The sequence below is a fragment of the Bufo bufo genome, chromosome 1, assembly GCF_905171765.1.
Source record: "Bufo bufo chromosome 1, aBufBuf1.1, whole genome shotgun sequence".
In the NCBI taxonomy this organism is placed as follows: Eukaryota; Metazoa; Chordata; class Amphibia; order Anura; family Bufonidae; genus Bufo; species Bufo bufo.
In genome coordinates this window covers 501163905-501186175 of record NC_053389.1, presented here as the reverse complement: position 1 = coordinate 501186175, position 22271 = coordinate 501163905, and the positions used below count along the sequence as shown (strand labels likewise).

The window sequence follows — 22271 nt, the reverse complement described above, 5'->3', positions numbered from 1 at the left end:
CAGGGTAGCAGAGCATGAACAGTAGCTGCTCCAGTAACAGATGAGTCTCCGTGCTTGCGCCGAAACTCTGAGCAGTGCCACAGGTGCCAGATTGTGAGTGCTGGCCAGGAAGTTCATCCCTGTCAATCGGGTGGCGGGCGAAGTGTCATGAGCTTCAGGAACAACCTGTCACGGGGAAAGAACTCTTCTTGATAAGATGATCATCTCATCTCTAATCCTGATATTCATGAAGAAAATATCCCACTGTTTTGAAAAGGGGGTCTGTCACTAGTTTATGCTGCCCACAGTTAGGACACCATAAAACTGGTGGAGGATACCCCTTAAAGAGGACCTTTCATGGGTCCAGACATTATAAACTAAGTATCAGGATATGTAGGGCATAGTGCAGGGATTTAACTGCACTTACAATTTTTTTCTGGGCGCGGCTCCGTTAGCCCGCTGTGGCCCCCGTTATCCTTTCCCGTCTGGTATGCTAATTTTAGCATTGGTACAGGGAGGAGGAGACTGCCCTTTTTCTTATGGGGCATCTCCTTCTCCCTGTCTGTAGCGCTGTCCAATCGCAGCAAAGAGCATCACAGCCAGGGAGAAAAAAAAAAACTCACCTTCTCCCTGGCTGTGACGCTCTCCGCTGCGATTGAACAGCGCTACAGCCAGGGAGAAGGAGACGCCCATTGAGAAACAGGGCAGTCTCCTCCTCCCTGTGCCAATGCTAAAATTAGCATACCAGGCGGGAAAATACAACGGGGAGCGGCACCCAGAAAAAATTGTAAGTGCAGTTAGATCCCTGCACTATGCCCGAGATATCCTGATACTTAGTTTATAATGTCTGGACCCATGAAAGGTCCTCTTTAAGGACAACATGTCATTAGAAAAAAAAAAGGAAAAAAGGCAATCATTTTCATGTAAATAAGGTGTCCTTTAACGGTCATGCACTTGAATCTGGAGACCAAAAGTTGAATGGGGAACACATTTTCCGCAATAACCTCCACATCTTCCATATATTTTAGCTCCATCCTAAGGGAAAGACATGATCAACAACCATTCATATGGTAAACCACAGCACAATTTACAAGTTTAATGTTGAGGAAGTAAAACTGGTATGGTTCTCATATTGTAGCAATTCTAAAGTCCCCATAGACCCAGAGATAATCATTCTGAATAATTCCCCATTTATGTTTCATATTAAATTAACTGTAATATCTACTGTCATCATTGAAAGGACATGACATTTCATTCATAAGAAATAATCGGTTATTTGTAAACTAGCACCACAAACGTTAAAAAGCTCAGAAGCGTGTAATCTATTTGCTGCTCTAATTACAGTAGATGAGATGTGCATTTTTAGAGTTAAGAACTGGACAGAAATGGGGAAAACTTTGTACAGTTTAAAAAAACAACTAAAATCTCACTTTTTGGCCTCATGCACACGACCGTTGTTTGCTTCGCGTCCGTTCCGCTGATTTTAGTGTTTCAGGTGCGGACCTATTTATTTCTATGGAGCCATTGAAAATGCGGATAGTGCACCGTTTGCCCGTGATCCGTGGTTCTTGTCCGCGGAAAACGGTTTGCGGACCTATTCAAGTCAATGGGACCGCAAAAAAACGCGGAGGCACACAAGATTTTCATCCACGTTCACGCGTCCGTTTTATTCCTATCATTTGCATGGCAAACCTGTCTTAGACTTTTTTTACCTTCCTTTATGTCTGGTGTTCCTCCAAAAATAAAGGAAGACACACGGAAACAAAAATGTAAACGGATCACGGAACAACTGAACCCCATCTTGCGGAACGGAACACAACAACGGTTGTGTGCATGAGGCCTTTGTAATTGTTGTAATTACTCTAACCACTCTGATTTCAGTATCCCGAGCAACTAAGAGTGTCTACAGACTTTTCTGCAGGAGAACTTTGACCTTGGTCATCTGAGGTACAAGGAAAATGTAGATGACAATACTTCTTTAGAATGTCCTACACAACCATTAACCTGGCTTTATCATTTATGACACCCTAAAAAGCTGTTTGTTCCATAAAAGTAGTACAATTATTGGAAATAAAAATGATCAGAGATCAAATTATTGGTTTAGCACTGCTAATATAAGGCTAGTGCAACCTCCTGAAACATGTATTGTGAAGTGAAATTATTTGAGGAGTGGCTAAGTGAATCATTTTAGAAAAAAATATAAATGTAATACAGAAAGCTTGTGGTTTAAAATTAATATCACACACAAATATGGAAACATAAGGTTTGGCATATTAGGGACCCAAAGAAACAGAAGAGACCATGTTTCAGGCAAAGGGTGGGAGGACATATGAGGCTGAGTCTAGAACAGAGAATGTGGTGAAAACTAAACCTGCTGATATTGGTTCCTGATGTGTTTTACATACACTATTTAATTTATGTTCAACATACATTTTATGTATCTGTAAAAACCTTATCTGGATTCACTTTTAATTCCAAAATTCTGGTATTTATGTCAGTGCTGTGACATTGGCATGCCATAAAGAGTGAATAATATTACAGTAATATTGGCAGAAATCATAATATCACAACTAGGATCTTCCTGATAAAATTTTGCATGTCAAGTATTTCCAGAACTGAAATCAGTAACAGATTTGTAAAAATTGTACTTATGCATATGTATGTATTTACAATAAGAGTGACCAGGTGAAATTTATGTTCTTCATGACACAATATATCATACCTGTGATCTGTGAATACTGACACTTGCATAATTCCCCTGAGCAATCCATTTGGCAGTGTCTGATACTTGAAAACCGGTGCCCGAAAGATTGATACTGAACTGCCCCTATGACAGAAAAAGAAAGTTTTGACAATTTACATGCAGCAAATAATTCCATTATGATTATAGTAGTCCAATCATGCCAGATAGAGATATATTTACCTGTGGACACTTGGCAGCGCTGTAACAGTCGCCTGCTGTGGCAAATGGAACTGCTCTTCCAAGCAGCGTGTGAGCATAGATAAGATCTGTAGCTAAAAAAATATTCAAGACATTTATTCAGATAACCATATGATCTGTCAATGTATTTAAAAGCAGGACCTGGCTTGAATTTAGACCTGATGTCAGTAATGTTTATGCACATGCATTCCCTAAGGCTGCTTTCACACTTGCGCTGGTAATTCCGGTATTGAGATCCTGCAGAGGATCTTAATACTGGAATTAAACGGATCTGTTTTGATTTTGCACATCAGGATGCATCTATTCCATTAGGATGCGGTTATGTAAAATCAAAACGGAAAAAAAAACGGATCCAGCACTAAATATGAGTGTTGATCGCGAATATTTTAATCGCAAATTTTTATCGCGAATATCGAGAATTCGCAACGATGTAGAATATAATGCTATATATTCGTAATCGCGACTATATTCTAGATTTTTTTTTCATCAGTAACCTCCCTTCTTGCTTGTGGGCCTTCTTGAAGGCTGCAATGTCTTTGTCAGAGCTTAGCAACATCCCTAGCAACCAATAGGAAAGTTTCCTACCCCTTTACTATATAAGAAACTCACGAGCAGCCATTTTCTGTAGTTATATGGAGTTCTGAGAGAGAGAGCAGTGACATTGCTGTGCTCTGTGCTTTCATCTGGATCCTATTCCTTATCCAATTACATTAGATAGTTAGTTAGTTAGTTAGTTAGTTAGTTAGCTCGTATATATAATATAGATAGTTAGTGGGAGATAGTCAGTGTAGGTTATATCCTGATATAGTGTAGCTGATAGGTTACAGTGCAGGATGTTAGGTAGTGTGATAGGAATTACTCTTTCTCTGCTGTCCATACATACAGTACATGCTACAGACATTGTGCTGTGATGTCACAACAATACTTAGTGCACCAATCAGTAATATCTACTCAGACCTGATAAAATGTGAAGTTGCATGTATTGCACAAAAAATATGCGCATCATTAGTGCCGATTTACGCAATCACCAAAAATAATGACTGGAGATCACAAATTCTAGAATTCGTGAATTTATTGTGAATAGTATGCAAAAAATTCGTGAAATATCGCGAAAACTAATATTGCCTATGCCGCTCATCACTACTAAATACATTGAAAGTCAAGGGGTGATGAATCCTGTTTGTTAGGCTCCTTAAAAAAACAGATCCGTCACCATTGACTTACATTGTTTTCAGTTGTTTTCCATTTCTTGCAGGGGTTTTGTGTCCAGTCACAAAATGGAATGCTGCCAGAACGGAAGACATCCTGAACAGATCTCTTTCCATTACGAATGCATGAGGACCAAACGGAAAAGTTTTTTTTTCCAGTATTGAGATCCTCTGCCGATTCTCAATACCAGAAAACAACAACGCAAGTGTGAAAGTAGCCTAATTCAGTTATGGCTTGTTAAATATTTTATTCGAAGGAAAAATGAGAGTCGATGGTTTACTGGTGTAGGCCACACATTTTCCTACATATATAAGCATATTTGTAGAAACTTACTTTTTATTTGCATTGAGATTATATCAAGCCTTATTTTGTTGAAGACAGTTAGTCCAGCTGCAAGATAGTCATTTTTGCATGCACAGTTTTGCCTTCTGCTGCCATTGAATGGACACTCATATGGATTTCGCAGCCTATAAAAATATATAAGAGTAAAGATAATCAGACTCAAAAGACTTTCCACCCAACCATACTAATTATCAAGTACAGCAGGATGTGGTTATTTACTCTCGATTTCCAATATGTAGTTTAACCCCTTAGGGACGCATGACGTAGCGGTACGGCATGTTTCCCGAGTCCTTAAAGGACCCATGACGTACCGGTACGTCATGGGTTTAAACCGCGATTGCGGCGGGGGTTAATCGGGACAGGATGCCCGCTGAAATGATTCAGCGGGCATCCTGTCACAATGCCGGGGGAGTTCATGTGACCTCCCCGTATCGGCGATCGCCGCAAACTGCAGGTCAATTCAGACCTGCGGTTTGCGGCTTTACCTGCGGTTACGGCGTCGATGGGGCGGTGCCATCGGGTCCCCATGCGGCTGTAGGGGTGACCCGACCCGATGGCATGGAAGGCAGCGCGATGTCTAAGGAAGGCATCGCGCTGCCTTCCGTTGAAGAGCCTGTGACATCCAGCCCCCTGGATCTCACAGGCCCCGGAAGCTGTATGAGTAATACACACAGTATTACTCATACAGCCAATGCATTCCAATACAGAAGTATTGGAATGCATTGTAAAGGATTAGACCCCCCAAAGTTCAAGTCCCAAAGTGGGACAAAAAAAAAAGTGAAAAAAAAAAGTTGAAAAAATAAAGTTTTCCCCAAAAAAATTAAAGTTTCAAGTAAAAATAAACAAAAACGTAATTTTCCCCAAATAAAGTTAAAAAAAATTGGTAAAAATTAGGGAGGGAAAAAAAGTATACATATTAGGTATCGCCGCGTCCGTATCGACCGGCTCTATAAAAATATCATATGAACTAACCCCTCAGATGAACACCGTAAAAAATTTAAAATAAATAACTGTGCTAAATAAACAATTTTTTGTCACCTTACATCACAAAAAGTGTAATAGCAAGCGATCAAAAAGTCACACGCACCCCAAAATAGTGCCAATAAAACCGTCATCTCATCCCGCAAAAATCATACCCTACCCAAGGTAATCGCCCAAAAACTGAAAAAATTATGGCTCTCAGACTATGGAAACACTAAAACATGATTTTTTTTGCTTCAAAAATTAAATCATTGTGTAAAACTTACATAAATAAAAAAAAGTATACATATTAGGTATCGCCGCATCCGTGACAACCTGGTCTATAAAAATATCACATGATCTAACCTGTCAGATGAATGTTGTAAATAACAAAAAATAAAAACGGTGCCAAAACAGCTATTTCTTGTTATCTTGCCTCACAAAAAATGTAATATAGAGCAAACAAAAATCATATGTACCCTAAACTAGTACCAACAATACTGCCACCCTATCCCGTAGTTTCTAAAATGGGGCCACTTTTTTGGAGTTTCTACTCTAGGGGTGCATCAAGTGGGCTTCAAATGGGACATGGTGTCAAAAAAACCAGTCCAGCAAAATCTGCCTTCCAAAAACCGTATGGCATTCCTTTCCTTCTGCGCCCTGCCGTGTGCCCGTACAGCGGTTTACGACCACATATGGGGTGTTTCTGTAAACTACAGAATCAGGGCCATAAATATTGAGTTTGGTTTGGCTGTTAACCCTTGCTTTGTAACCGGAATTTTTTTTATTAAAATGGAAAATCTGCCAAAAAAGTGAAATTTTGAAATTGTATCTCTATTTTCCATTAATTCTTGTGTAACACCTAAAGGGTTAACAAAGTTTGAAAAATCAGTTTTGAATACCTTTAAGGGGTGTAGTTTCTTAGATGGGGTCACTTTTATGGAGTTTCTACTCTAGGGGTGCATCAGGGGGCTTCAAATGGGACATGGTGTAAAAAAAAACAGTCCAGCAAAACCTGCCTTCCAAAAACCGTATGGCATTCCTTTCCTTCCGCGTCCTGCCGTGTGCCCGTACAGCGGTTTATGACCACATATGGGGTGTTTCTGTAAATTACAGAATCAGGGCCATAAATAGTGATTTTGGTTTGGCTGTTAACCCTTGCTTTGTAACTGGAAAAAAATTATTAATATGGAAAATCTGGCAAAAAAGTGAAATTTTGAAATTGTATTTCTATTTTCCATTAATTCTTGTGGAACACCTAAAGGGTTAACAAAGTTTGTAAAATCAGTTTTGAATACCTTGAGGGGTGTAGTTTATAGAATGGGGTCATTTTTGGGTGGTTTCTATTATGTAAGCCACGCAAAGTGACTTCAGACCTGAACTGGTCCCTAAAAATTGGGTTTTTGAAAATTCCTGAAAAATTTCAAGATTTGCTTCTAAACTTCTAAGCCTTGTAACATCCCCAAAAAATAAAATATCTTTCCCAAAATGATCCAAACATGAAGTAGACATATGGGGAATGTACAGTAATAACTATTTTTGGAGCTATTACTATGTATTATAGATGTAGAGAAATTGAAACTTGGAGATTTGCAATTTTTTACTTCATTTTTGGTAAATTTGGTATTTTTTTATAAATAAAAATGTTTTTTTTTTTTTACTTCATTTTACCAGTGTCATGAAGTACAATATGTGATGAAAAAACAATCTCAGAATGGCCTGGATAAGTCAAAGTGTTTTAAAGTTATCAGTACTTAAAGTGACACTGGTCAGATTTGCAAAAAATGGCCAAGTCCTTAAGGTGAAATAGGGCTGAGTTCTTAAAGGGTTTCTACCACTTTGTTTTCACATAATTAGCTTTCAGACACTAGCGATCCGCTAGTGTCTGCTCTACCAAACAATCCTAATATAATAGGTTTTGGTGCAGCCGTTTCGCTAAAAAAAGAACTTATATTGATATGCTAATGAGCCTCTAGGTGCTATGGGGGCGTCATTAGCACCTAGAGGCTCGGTCTACCTTCACAAAATGCCGCCGCCCAGCACATCCCTCCAGCCCGCCCATCTCCTCCGGAATGCGATCCTCCCTGTGAGCCAGCGGACGAATTCTCGCGCATGCGCCCTGCGCGTCTGTATTCAGCGCATGCGGAGTGAATGCCTGACCGCTTTCTGCACAGACATCTCCACTGCGCCTGTTCCTCGGAGCACTATGACGTCATCAGCGCAGGCGCAGTGGAGATGTCTGAGCAGGGAAGCGGTCAGACATTCACTGCGCATGCGCTGAATACAGACGCGCACGGCGCATGTGCGAGAATTCGTCCGCTGGCTCACAGGGAGGATCGCATTCCGGAGGAGATGGGCGGGCTGGAGGGACGCGCTGGGCGGCGGCATTTTGTGAAGGTAGACCGAGCCTCTAGGTGCTAATGACGCCCCCATAGCACCTAGAGGTTCATTAGCATATCAATATAAGTTCTTTTTTTTGCGAAACGGCTGCACCAAAACCTATTATATTAGGATTGTTTGGTAGAGCAGACACTAGCGGATCGCTAGTGTCTGAAAGCTAATTATGTGAAAACGAAGTGGTAGAAACCCTTTAAGGGGTTAATGGCTGTACCAAATATGAAGTTAGAATGCATAAGTATCCATGTAACACTAGTAATGTTCTCAATGTATCAAGGTTTTATAACTGTACAACACCATTGTAAAACAAGCTTCACGACTGAGAGGGTTATTCCCCTTTTATAAAATAATAACAGACTTTAAGATCAGTAGGGTTTGGCCACTATGGCTCCTATCAGTACTGGGAGTGAAGTGGCTGCTGCACTAAATCAAAATGAGTGCTCTGTCCCCGATCGGCGCACCCGCATTGAAAATGCCTTGTGAAGGCTGCAATAGCCTATGGGAAACTATATAAATGTGGTGTCGCCATAATTATACTGATCCACAGAATAAGGTCGTCGTATCATTTGTAGCTCACAGTAAAAGCCGTAAACATAAATCCTAAAAACCATGGTGGAATTTTGTGTGTGTGTTCTTTTTTATTTCACCTAACCAATATATTTTTTTCACATTTTACAATACAAGTTATGATAAAGTAAATGGTACCATTAAAATGCAACTTGTCCCGCAAAAATAAGCCCTCATATGGTTATGTGAATGGAAAATTTAAAAAGATATGGCTCTTGGACGGTAGGGAAGAAAAGACGAAAATGCAAAAATAAAAATTGGCTTCGTCCATAAGGGGTTAAAGATTGAAGAGGCTTCGCCATCAGGACCTTCCCTTTCCATGTCCTAAACCTCAGAGAACCAGAGTGCAAAACCAAAAGAAAAAGCAGCTATCATTCTGACAGTGATAGTAATACAGCTATCCTCTATCCACAGAACTCCAATGGGCCAGTTCAAAGGGATATTACCTTGAAAAATTGTTTATCATATATTAACATCCTACATGTGAATATTATATTGATTTTTAAAAAAAATGAGAAATGGGTGGGGGGTTCTCTGGATATAATTTTTTTAAGTCACGCTATGTACAGTATTTTACTTCCTGCCCTGGCTCTTAACTTTCGCCTTTGTTTGGACTTTCTCCATATGTGACTCAATAAGTTAAATGCTCTTTATCCATCCCTATCAAGAGAGCAATAGAGCTGTTATACTAATTGTACACCTATGATCTTTCCCTCACAGCACAGTAAACTGATAATGGGTTACCTATCTACATATAATTTTTTGTTTTATTTCTGTACTGACTACTACAGAAGGATGTTTGTATTCAATGTCCAATGGCATAATCATGGAGAAATGGAAAAAGAAAGCCAAAAATTAAGTAAAAAAAATAATAATCCGATGAAAGTGTGCCTTAAATTTTAAAACATTTTAAAATCTATCAGCCTGGTATATTATCCAGGAGACTAGTGTAAAAACACTAAATGCAACTTTAGGGTCGTTATCTCCCCACAGGTATTGAACATGTCGTGTCCAGCCATACCAGATCATTCACTTTTTGTATTTTTTGTACACTTTCTTTACATAAATATATTGATTCATATAGCTGAATGAACCCAAAAATATCTAGATATGTCTCCACTAAGATTAGTACTTACTACCCAACCTGCAGATCAAGAAACTCTTAAATACCTATATCCAAATACTTCTGAAAAGTTATCCCCTTCACCTTTAACCAGTGTTATGTATTCTTTTGGATTATCTGTCTGCATTCCTGAACAGTAAATCTGAAAGAAATGAAGATCATAAGACAACGTAGCAAATAAAAGCTTAAATATGTGTGATTCCCATTAAAGGGGCTTCTGCAGTGCCAGGATATTGATGACCTATCCTCAGGAGAAAAGGAAGGTGCAACTCTTGCTACAAGGAATATGGTGTACAGGATTCACAGCACCCCTTCCGCCCTTCTTATATTGATGACCTATCCTGAGAATAGATCATCAATAGCTTGACACTGCATAACCCCTGTAAACCTACCTTTACTTTTCTGTTTGTAATTTTCAATAAATATTCACCATCTACGTGGGTGTTATTCAGCAAGCGTAGTTCATTGCAGCTCTTATAGTCACCTATGAATAATACCATAATAGGGAGATTATTCTGTCTTCTAGCTAGCAAGATGTCACATACAAGTCAAATTTTGCTTATGTCTCTGATAAAGACCACAAAGTAACAGATTTTTTTTTATTTATTGCAATATACACATTTGTAGCAGGCACAATAACACAATAATCTGTATACATTGTTTTTAAGGGTTAGCTACCAGTACTCCTGTGCAGGAGCTAAAAGTAAAGTAGATGTGCGTAAATTGGCATTAATAAAAGAATATAAGTACTAAAGATCATCCAAATAAAAATTAATTATAATAAATTATAATAATAATAAAGATATTGATAAACCACATAAGGTATGTTCCTCATAAATACTAACGAAAGCAATAGCACTTACAGTATTTTGACAAACATGATTTCCTAGCTCGGGGTTTCACATGTGATGGACACAGGTCACTTGAAAGATTGTGTTCAGTCATACATACTACTTTTCTTTCCATGAAGCCAAGACCACATGTTGCGGAACACTGAAAAGTGTAGATAGTAGCATTAACTGCATATTCAAGAAGCATTTGAAGTTTGAAGAATGAATTTCTGGTATTGAGCGTCTGTCAGCACGATCAATCCTATTAAGCCTGGCATACTGCTTGGCAGAGTTGATCGTGCTGATTAAAACGATACCTTTCTTTTGACTGTACATTAAACTGCTGAAGAGTAGTGTTGAGCGAACTTAAGTTCGGCGTCTAAAGTTCGGGTTATCGAAGAATCGCGTTATGGATTCCGCTACCACGGACCAAGTTATGGTCCGTGGAGCGGAATCCATAACGAGATTCTTTGATAACCCGAACCCGAACTTTAGACGCCGAACTTAAAACACAAGTTCGCTCAACACTACTGAAGAGATATCTGCATTTTTATTCATGTGCAAATGAGCATGTTCAAGCCCCGGGAGCCAGACTGAGTCCTGGGAGCACTGAGTTTGTAATACCCCTGTGCTCTGCACCCTTTCCTTGATTTACAGGTCTAGACATCAAGCAAGGTAAGGGCAGAAGCAGCAGATGTGATCCTGCTTCTGATATCTTTGACACTCAGTTCTGGCTCAAACTTTGCTTTTAAAACAAGAAACAGATCTTAAAGAGGACCTTTCACTAGATTAAAAAATCTAAACTAAGTATACAGACATGTAGAGCGGCGCCCAGGGATCTCCCTGCACTTACTGTTATACCTGGGCGCCGCTCCGTTCGCCCGGTATAGCCTCCGGTATCTTCACATGTTAGGCTCCACCCAGGGGAACCTGCCGGCGTCTCTTTCTCCCATGCTGTAGCGCTGGCCAATCGCAGCGCTTAGCTCATAGCCTGAGAGTTTTTTTTTTCTCTCAGGCTATGAGCTGAGTGCTGCGATTGGCCAGCGCTACAGCATGGGAGAAAGAGACGCCGGCAAGTTCCCCTGGGTGGAGCCTAACATGTGAAGATACCGGAGGCTATACCGGGCGAACGGAGCGGCGCCCAGGGATAACAGTAAGTGCAGGGGGATTCCTGGGCGCCGCTCTACATGTCTGTATACTTAGTTTTGATTTTTTAATCTAGTGAAAGGTCCTCTTTAAACTAGATAAGCGGAGTATTATGTATGAGTATCAGGAAATAAGTAAAATTCATTCTAGAGCTGTTTCATGATATCATATACACCACTTACAGCCTAGCAGCAACAGCATTACTTGTATTAGGAAATTTTTATTAAGATTTTAATTTATCAACTTATCAAATTAATTTAATCAACTTATTTATTGTAGGTTAAATGAGGAAGAAAAAAAATAACTGAAGATTTACAAGTCACTTTTTGGATTTGCACCTGAGACCCTCTATATGGAAAGCAGAACATTTACCTCCAGGCTATAGACCTACCATGTTGAGAAGACAGCCAAAGTCAGGATATAATAGTGGGCGGGACATGGAAGGCCTGGGACCTTCAAAACCCCCTTTGCTGCCATGTCAGCTACACGACACCCTGCAATTGAATTTCCTAGGAAATGCCCTTACTCTGTCTAACTGCTCAGATGTTGTTCTTTTTGTTTTGACCCATTCATTTTCTTAAAATCTCTACTGAACAGCTCCAGTGTGAACTGGGCACCTGAATCTGCTCAATACAGTGCACGAGCTTGGGAGTTCTGATATTCATGAGCTCTCTGCTTTCCTCGCACCCCTGGCCCTAATTGGCAGCTTTCCTTGAATAAACAGTATATAATGAGAACTGTCAATAATCTGCATAAGGGCTTGGGCAGCTGCAGCTAAACAATATCTGTAGTCGTGCGCTTGGTTTATGCAGGAGCTCTCACCAGGAATTATAAGACGACAACTGGAACAAAAAATGTCAGTGATCCAAGGTTTGAATCTGGGTCTGTGTCACCAGTTTATGCTGCCCTTAGATAGGTCAGTATAAAACCAGTGACAGTTTCCTTTTAAACTGACACAAAATTATTATTAAATTATAAATAAGTTATGGCCCTTGAAATGCAGTAGAAGAAGAAGAAAATAACAAATTGCTGTTTCCTCAAGGTCCAAAATAGCTGCGTTCTTAAGAGGCTAATAATTTCTTATATTATGTGATTATGATGTGCCAGATACATGAATATTTCTAAATTTCACAGACATATTTTTGAAATATAAACTCAAATTTTATACCAAACCTTGCTCCATTTTCCAACTTTCCAAACAAGCGTTTGGACACAACGTTGTCCATTGCATTTCCAATCAAATGAATACTGCCGTACAGGACAGCTCTTGTAACTGGCAGTCCGTAAGCCATCTATATACTGATTGTTCCTTGAGAGCACTTTTCTGCAATTCGTTAGTCTTTGCTTGTAGCCAAGCCAACAACTTCTAGGACACTACAACAGAATAAAGAAATACTTTAATGTACAGCTGCTTTTTAGTTACATTATCAGTATCTCTACTACTACTAGTACTACTACTACTACTACTGCAGCTAGTACCAAAATATATGTTACAATTAGGAATGTAATGTATATACTGCACACCCATAATGCGCTGACACCGAAATATGCTGCAGCCAATTTATTGATTTTGGTCCAAATAGCTGCCATTGTCTGCCTTCGAGTTGTTTATTGGCTAAAAGACAATACCTGAGAGGAGTCTTCAGTCACCACAATATTCCTGCATGCAGAATTTATGCACTTCTTAGTGGCAGGTGGCTTAGTAGCTGAGTCACAATAAGATTCATTCACAGATCTGCCTTGAATATCCATACACTTTATTTTCCTCCTTGTCTCTTCTTGATTACAATCTGTGGAACACTTATGCATACAGTGTTATTATAAGCACATAGTTTATACAAACAGATATGTAATATCTAAAGTGAATTTTGGTTGACAGTATTTAAGTAGTAATCTCAGAACTTGGATAAATGTTTGATGTAAAAACTAATGGGGTCATGGGGTCATTAAGACCAGTGTTTTAGACGCTGATCTTAATACATATGCACTGGCGCTTGATGCGTCTAAGTTAAATAGAAGCGCCGGCCTCTGCATTACTTAGGCGCATCCACACCCGGGCCGAACAGCTTTAATTGGAGTAGAAAATGATAAATGAGACAGGTCTGCTGGTTAACCCTCTTCCCTGTGGAAGAAGTCACAGATTCGGTCGCAAATCCCCTTTCCCACCGAATCTTAGACAGATATACGCCCAAAAATGGAGTATGTCTAATCATAAATGGCCCCGTAATTTTATGATGACCACACCATTATTAAGAAAATTAAAAACACTACAGATACATTTCATTACTTAGCATCAATACTTACAGCAGGCCATTCATCTGTAATCCATAGGTACTGTATGCAGTCAGGTAAAGTGCAATATTTGTGACTGTCTGGGCGAGCAGCAGCACTGCAGAATTTTGCATCTACTCGACCATGTCCTTTTGTCCTACAATACACCTGTCTATACTGGATTCCTGCTCCACAAGTTGCAGAACACTAAAGAAGATAAAAGAGAATCCCAATGGGTTCATTTTTTTTTATATTATTCAATAAAACACAGTTATAAAATAAGTGTGATACATGTCCATAGAGTAAAATAGCATTTAGTGGTAGGTGCTGGATTATAAGGTGACATTTTTAGAATCAAATGAATTTTCACTTTTAGAAGACCTTCATAATTGTTTCTCTAGGAATCCATTCTTGAGTTTTTGGACTCTCAATACTATAAACCTTGACTTATACTGCAATTAGACTTACAAATGTACTGCTGTTATCTGTTTACAGTGTACATGTGAATACGTGTAGTACATAAGAGTAAAGTGAAATCTCTTTGAGGCAACCAACTTAAATTGCATTGAAATGTGGTGTTCTAGGGGAATGGTCTTCTTAAATTACATGTCAGTTCAGAAGACGCATAATATGTGACGGAACTGAAAAGCTGTCAAAGGAATTCTGGTGTGGATAAGGGGTTAGTCTTCTTAAAGAGGTGGTCCTATAAAAACTCACCTATATTATTAGAAAAATTAACTGTCTAGTAGAGTACTTTGAGCTTCTGCATCATTGTGCATGGTTAGGCTGCAGCAGTGACCATCCAGGAAATTTAATATTACTGATGTCATCAGTGGATATAGGTCAACTTCTCAGCGCCATGTCCTGCTAACCTACTGGCCTCATAACAGTCACATGGTTTGTCACCATCATTTGGTTATTGTTGTATGTAATTAAACATATTTTATGTGTCCATTAACCTTTGGTTACCTTACATTTATTTTTTAAGAACTGTATAAACAACCATTTCCTAACACTATTTCTACCGGTTTGCTCCCATCATGGCCCTGCATGATTTGGTAAAACATGACATTGCAGCTGATTCTCAGGCCAAGGGAATGTATCAGCAATAATTTCCAGTAATTTAAGAAACAAAATTGATATTCTTTTGTTTGAAGGGGTCATCCAGGATACAACACTTCTTAACAGCAAGAAATGTTTTAAAATAATACAGGTCAAATGTGGCACATGTTCAGCTACAGAAAAATAAACAGGTGAACAAAAACCAATGGAAACCACCTGAGCACATGTTGCTGGTGCAATAGCAGATTCAAACAGGTGAATATATATACAAACCGGATTCCAAAAAAGTTGGGACACTAAACAAATTGTGAATAAAAACTGAATGCAATGATGTGGAGATGGCAAATGTCAATATTTTATTTGTAATAGAACGTAGATGACAGATCAAACGTTTAATCCGAGTAAATGTATCATTTTAAAGGAAAAATACGTTGATTAAAAATTTCACAGTGTCAACAAATCCCCAAAAAGTTGGGACAAGTAGCAATAAGAGGCTGGAAAAAGTAAATTTGAGCATAACGAAGAGCTGGAAGACCAATTAACACTAATTAGGTCAATTGGCAACATGATTGGGTATAAAAAGAGCTTCTCAGAGTGGCAGTGTCTCTCAGAAGCCAAGATGGGTAGAGGATCACCAATTCCCACAATGTTGCGCAGAAAGATAGTGGAGCAATATCAGAAAGGTGTTACCCAGCGAAAAATTGCAAAGACTTTGCATCTATCATCATCAACTGTGCATAACATCATCCGAGGATTCAGAGAATCTGGAACAATCTCTGTGCGTAAGGGTCAAGGCCGTAAAACCATACTGGATGCCCGTGATCTCCGGGCCCTTAAACGACACTGTACCACAAACAGGAATGCTACTGTAAAGGAAATCACAGAATGGGCTCAGGAATACTTCCTGAAACCATTGTCAGTGAACACAATCCACCGTGCCATCTGCCGTTGCCAGCTGAAACTCTACAGTGCAAAGAAGAAGCCATTTCTAAGCAAGATCCACAAGCTCAGGCATTTTCACTGGGCCAGGGATCATTTAAAATGGAGTGTGGCAAAATGGAAGACTGCTCTGTGGTCAGACGAGTCACGATTCGAAGTTCTTTTTGGAAATCTGGGACGCCATGTCATCCGGACCAAAGAGGACAAGGACAACCCAAGTTGTTATCAACGCTCAGTTCAGAAGCCTGCATCTCTGATGGTATGGGGTTGCATGAGTGCGTGTGGCATGGGCAGCTTGCATGTCTGGAAAGGCACTATCAATGCAGAAAAATATATTCAGGTTCTAGAACAACATATGCTCCCATCCAGACGTCATCTCTTTCAGGGAAGACCCTGCATTTTTCAACAAGATAATGCCAGACCACATTCTGCATCAATCACAACATCATGGCTGCATAGGAGAAGGATCCGGGTACTGAAATGGCCAGTCTGCAGTTCAGATCTTTCACCTATAGAGAACATTTGGCGCATCATAAAGAGGAAGGTGCAACAAAGAAGGCCCAAGACGATTGAACAGTTAGAGGCCTGTATTAGACAAGAATGGGAGAGCATTCCTATTTCTAAACTTGAGAAACTGGTCTCCTCGGTCCCCAGACGTCTGTTGAGTGTTGTAAGAAGAAGGGGAGATGCCACACAGTGGTGAAAATGGCCTTGTCCCAACTTTTTTGGGATTTGTTGACACCATGAAATTCGGATTCAACATATTTTTCCCTTAAAATGGTACATTTTCTCAGTTTAAACTTTTGTTCCGTGATTTATGTTCTATTCTGAATAAAATATTAGAAGTTGGCACCTCCACATCATTGCATTCAGTTTTTATTCACGATTTGTATAGTGTCCCAACTTTTTTGGAATCCGGTTTGTATTTTTGTCATTTTAAAGATTTCCCTGCTGTTAGAAAAAAAATGCTATATTATGACAACCCCTTTAAGAAAAACCAAATGGATGAATGGCAGAACATTACTTACCTCTTCCCACTTTTCACTTTTCCATGAAGGACACCTGCCAGTCCTACATATCTTCTGCTTGCGAGGCTTCCTCAAGTGTTTACAGTTTGAATCATCCACTTGTTGGCCATTTGACATACAGTGAACATCTCGATCTTTCGTTCCCTTTCCACAGGTCACAGAACACTAAAAATGAGAAGGGTGACACATACTTCAGATCTGTATGGAGACAAAAACCATATACAGTGCTGTGCGAAAGGCAACTCCATGTTGGTATGAGTGGCATTTACATTTTCCAATTGATAATGCTGGTTCTACATGTTCTGTCTGCCACATGTGGCCAACACCTTACCCACCTTCACAATTGTTTAGCCATTTGCCAGCTGCGGGTTTGGCCTCATACAACAGCCAGAAAGTGTAACCTGGCCTAACTCTGAACAATTAATTAAGAGAAATTATGAATAATCATTTTATCATTGAGCTTTAACATAATTTGCATTGAAAGCTTATCGCTACAGTGGTTTGTAAAGGAGTTAATCATAACATTTATTGGTCTGTGTAAATGAGCCTTTAGTAATATCCATAATCCTATGAAGAAAGGAAAAAGAATACAATTGTTTGAAGGTGCTGGTCTAATTCATTTATTTTTGCATTGTTCATTTGGGGGACGGTTGCCTCAGTTTCCATCTGCCCAAGACTTTAATTTGCAGTGTTTCAGTGTAAACCGGATGAAAGTAATGGCACATTTATTATTTCTAGTGGATTTTCCTAAGCATATAAATAAAGTATTAAAAAAACAAATTCACATTCAGAACTGGCAGAATGTTGGTGGATTCTGTTAGGATTTAGGCACAGAATCCATTACTGCTCTAAAAGAGTTTTTTTTTAATACACATTTAACATCAAATTATACAGAAGATGTAGATTTTACATATACATCTACTGACATTATTTGGAAATTTTAAAGATGTTTTTATAACAAACTACAAAGATAGGGGTAATTTACAAAGAGATATACGTCACTTTTTGGCGGATATCTCGCAGATTGTGGTTCAAAGGTAATTTGCACTGCAAATTGCAACTGTTTCCCCTTTTCCGCCGCTCACACCCTGTCAAAAAAAGGGGGAGTGGCTTGGCAGGGAAAATGGCAGGCCTGACTCATTTATCATTCTCTACTCCTGTTTTAGGTGTAGAAAATGGTCTAAATATATGCCACCAAGGAAGCTATGTAGAGGCCGGGGCCATTATATAACAATGGCAGATGAACCCACAGCGCAGGAAGGATGAAGACTGGTGTCTAAATCTCTGGTCTTCATAAATGTCCCCCATAGTTTTTCATATTTCTTGAAAACACCTCTAAAGTTCAGTCTTAGGGTGGATTTATGTGTGGCTTAGCTTTACACTACAGATTAAATCTGTCACAAAATCCGCATGTAAGGCATTGATGTGGATTTGGATCCGTATTTGCCATGCAATTGCAGCAGATTTCACCCTTTGCACTGCATTTTTTTCCTAAGAACAAATTTTCCAGAGAATATTCCATGATGCTTTAAAATGAGTTTTAACTGCTTCCATGTAAAAACAAACTTCAGATATTGTTTTTTTCTCCCAAACTTGCCCTGATTCCTCACCATGTTTGAAGTTATCTTCTACTGCTATGGTGACATTCATACATTTTACTGCAAAAATTCTCAAACTATTTATTCTACATGTCTGATGTCATGTTTTTGTGCAAGCTCTTGTCTACGCCACTTCCTCAGTAATGGATTCTTGATAGTTTCCTGGCATCCTCACACCTAAACAAAAGGATGCTTTTCATCTTTATTAGAATCACATAAAGTGATATAAAACCAACTATAAAAACTTCAGTACATATACTATTGTCAATGAATAACGCAAAGATAAACCATAAACACAAAACTGTAATGAGTTCTAGCAAGCTATATGAACATCTCTAAATCCCTAGTAAACATAAGTAAGGTATTCAGAAGAAAAGAATGCACTCTGGTGTTGTCTTAATTCAGAGATGCTCATATAGCTAGCTAGTTTTTATTGTACTAGTGGTTATGGATTATCTTTGGGATATTCATTATTAGAGATGAGCAAATTTTAAAAAAAATTTGATTCGCCGGTTGGCCAAATTTTTGGGGAAACATTCGGTTCGATCCGAATAAATTTGCAGGCTGCAGAGAGCCTTTATAGTGGTGTAGAACACTGTGCCTTGCAGTAACACGCATAGGGAGTCTGCTTTGGTAGTGAAATAATACTGCGAGTCCGTATGACATGCAGATGGCAGGCGTCGCTCTTAGAATCACTGCACACTTAAATTATTTGGGCAGCCACGGGGCCAAAACTGACCAAATAACTCAAGTATGAACTCAGCCTAACAGGACAATGTTAGCGCCAAGAAGAAGCGCACTCCCTTTACATTGTCGCCAGCTGATTCCACAAAGATGGCAACAGAACCTGTTCTATTAAACGCTTATACAAGTAGAGCTTCACTGACAGAGTGGAGAGGGTGCAAGAAAATTTTGACTAGAACCTTCAGAATCACAGGTGCATATCCATGAAGCAAACATAATAGCAAAAAACAAGATGGCTGCACACCGTTATATATACAAACAATAGAGCTAAGAAATGGGGGTCATTCTAGATAAAAGTGGTACACTGATTCATTGTAGTCTAAATTTTCTTGCAATATATTGAGGGTAACACCTCTTTTAGACTGAACACGCCCATCTACCTGGGACTTCTTAGCAGAGTACGTTTGTAGCTGGTTCCTACACTGCCCTGAATATTGTAGGCTTAAGTAAGTCCAAAGTGAGGCAGTATATTTAGTGTTAGGGACCCATCTGCGGAAGCCACCTTCACGCCTGGTAGATGGACCAGACACGTATATGCGCAAAGAGCTTCTATTACTCATTTATAGTCGGTATTGTACCACTTTTATCTAGAATGACCCCCATTTGTTAGCTCTATTGTTTGTATATATAACAGTGTGCAGCCATCTTGATTTTTGTAGAGTGGAGAGGGTGTCAGCAGTAAGTTTGTGTTGACATCACTGATTCATTTGCCCTTCCTCTGATCCGTCAGAATAATAACCCCCAAAAAACTGATCCTGTCTGTGGAGCATACGCCTTCAGTCGGTCAGCATTTGCTCAATAATCCATCAGTATTGCTAATGCCATAAAAAAACAGGAGTGGATCTAAAACAGAGATGACACGTGAATGGAAAATTTGCATGTCTTCTGTGTTTTGTACCCACTCCTGCTTTTGGCTACAAATCATAAGCCAATTCTGATGGGACCATACAGGCCTTACAGCTGCAACACAGACAGGACCCGTTGTGCATCTAATTTGACAGATCAGAAGAAAGTTCAAATAAATGATGATGTCAGCCAGGCCGAAAGCCAAAATAGTGGACCAGTCATGAAGTGGGGAGGGTGGGAAAAGCATGAGAAATCCACAGAGTGCACCTATGACATAGTGGTGAGGTGGAAGCAGCATGAGGAGACCACAGAGTGGCCCAATGACAGGGTCTGGAGGTGGAAGCAGTATGAGGAGGCCTCCGAGTGGCACAATGACAAAGTCTGGAGGTGGCAGAAGCATGAGGAGGCCATAGAGTGGCACGACAACGAGAGATTGTGGAGGTGGCAGCGGTATGAGGAGGCCACATAGTAGCACAACGACGAGAGATTGTGGAGGTGGCAGCAGCATGAAGAGGCCACAGAGTGGCATGACGACGAAAGATTGTGGAGGTGGCAGCAGCATGAGGAGGCCACAGAGTGGCATGACAACAAGAGATTGTGGAGGTGTCAGCAGCATGAGGAGGTCACAAAGTAGCACAACAACAAGAGATTGTGGAGGTGGCAGCAGCATGAGGAGGCCACAGAGTAGCACGACAACGAGAGATTGTGGAGGTGTCAGCAGCATGAGGAGGTCACAAAGTAGCACAACAACAAGAGATTGTGGAGGTGGCAGCAGCATGAGGAGGCCACTGAGTGGCACGACGACAAAGTGTGGAGGTGACAGCAGCATGAGGAGGCCATTTTGGCTCTGCACGATTTAATAATACATGTTCTCCGGCACAAAAGGCTTGGCAAATTGATTGTCCGGGAATTTCCATCGAAGATTGGAATAATATATTGGCAAATTTTAGTTTAGTTTCTTATAATTTTAATCAAGTTTTGGTTTCATTTAATATAAAATATTTAATAACTTTAATAAAAATAAAAAAAGTGTTGCATGAGACAGGAGAGAATTGGCCAGTCTTCTGGTTATTTGATGATGTGGTTGCGATGGAGAAAGCATTCCAAAAAAATAATATCTCTCCAACTGGAGATGAATCCTGTCAAGATTGATGCAAGTGCGGTATAGGGATGCTCATCGAGCCAGATACTTCTGGGGAACCTGCATGGCATAAACAGGCCTCTAGTAGCTACAGACAATGAGAAAACAAAGCTTCAAGATTGCTTGGAGCCCGAAAGAGTAGCGAAGCTCATCAAGATTCAAACCATACCTACCAGCCCCTGGTCTCTTTGTCAGGGAAAACATCACAAGCTCCAGTCATCATGGATGGAAAGGAGGACATCCTGTGGCGCACAGAGATGGACAGGGTCTTCGGATTTCCCCCGCACTATACGGACGTCTCAGAAATGAACAGCGTCCCGGTCATCCGGCATCTATTGCTCCACTGAAGGATTATTTTGAAAGTGTGTAGAAGCCACACGGGGCCCCCACACTGTAGATTTATTATGGAGACACTGGATTTTATAATATTACATTATTATATGAAGAAAAAAATAAATAAATAAAGCCCCTTCGTCAACCAGCTCCCAAACTCGATCAGCTATATTATCATCATCGAGTACTGTCTGCACGTCACTGATGTCCTCCACAACCATCTCTGGGTCAGGCACCTGACCTCTCGCAAAAACCAGCTCCCACACCACTCTCCTTATCCCTACTTGCCCGAATAGTGGAGGAAAGGAGAGAGGCAGGTTGAGGATAGGTGAGGGCACAGGGCCTGCTCCTGGGCCATGCCAACTAAGGGTTGTGTCTGACAAACCCACCGACTGTTGGCTGGGGGTGTCTGATGTCACTACACCTGTTAACGTGGCCCTAACTCAGCTACAGAACCCTGTTCACACACGGAACCCATATACGGCTTTTTCTCAGCCCGTAGTTCCCCAGCCTCTCCGGCTGTAATCAGTCCCGTACCTGTATGGGGAAGTGTGGCCCAACAGTCCTCCCGACTCCGGCCTTGTGACCCTTTAATCCCGGCGTCACGGCGTTCCCCAAATTTCGGGCTGTCACAATGCCCTGGTCTCTCAGCCTGGCAAGCTGAGACCACACACAGAGCCTCTGCTCTGGGTCTCTGTATCTCACAGCGTATCTCTTCTCAGACTGACCTACTCTGAGGTGCTTTATGCCAGCCTGATTACAGCAGGCCTCACCTGCGATCACCTCAGGTAGAAAGGAAAACCCGAACTGGATGG

The 22271-nt window shown here is 40.2% G+C and overlaps 1 protein-coding gene across 2 annotated transcripts in view; it reads right to left on the bottom strand.

The window, feature by feature from the left end:
- Positions 1-800: 800 nt before the first annotated feature.
- Positions 801-22271, bottom strand: part of ADAMTS20 (ADAM metallopeptidase with thrombospondin type 1 motif 20) — a 289696-nt gene continuing 268225 nt past the window's right edge. Inside the window, exons 29-39 of one of the 2 annotated variants that reach the window (XM_040410795.1) lie at positions 16795-16959; positions 13799-13972; positions 13124-13294; positions 12668-12868; positions 10382-10511; positions 9911-10002; positions 9566-9660; positions 4463-4596; positions 2903-2994; positions 2702-2806; positions 801-1014 (exon numbers count right to left, since the gene is read on the bottom strand). In XM_040410795.1, the coding sequence (XP_040266729.1) occupies positions 919-1014; positions 2702-2806; positions 2903-2994; positions 4463-4596; positions 9566-9660; positions 9911-10002; positions 10382-10511; positions 12668-12868; positions 13124-13294; positions 13799-13972; positions 16795-16959 (1455 nt within the window). In that variant the 3' untranslated portion in view covers positions 801-918. Of the gene's footprint in view, positions 1015-2701; positions 2807-2902; positions 2995-4462; positions 4597-9565; positions 9661-9910; positions 10003-10381; positions 10512-12667; positions 12869-13123; positions 13295-13798; positions 13973-16794; positions 16960-22271 lie in introns of those variants that run through there. The other variant, XM_040410806.1, reaches the window with a different exon arrangement.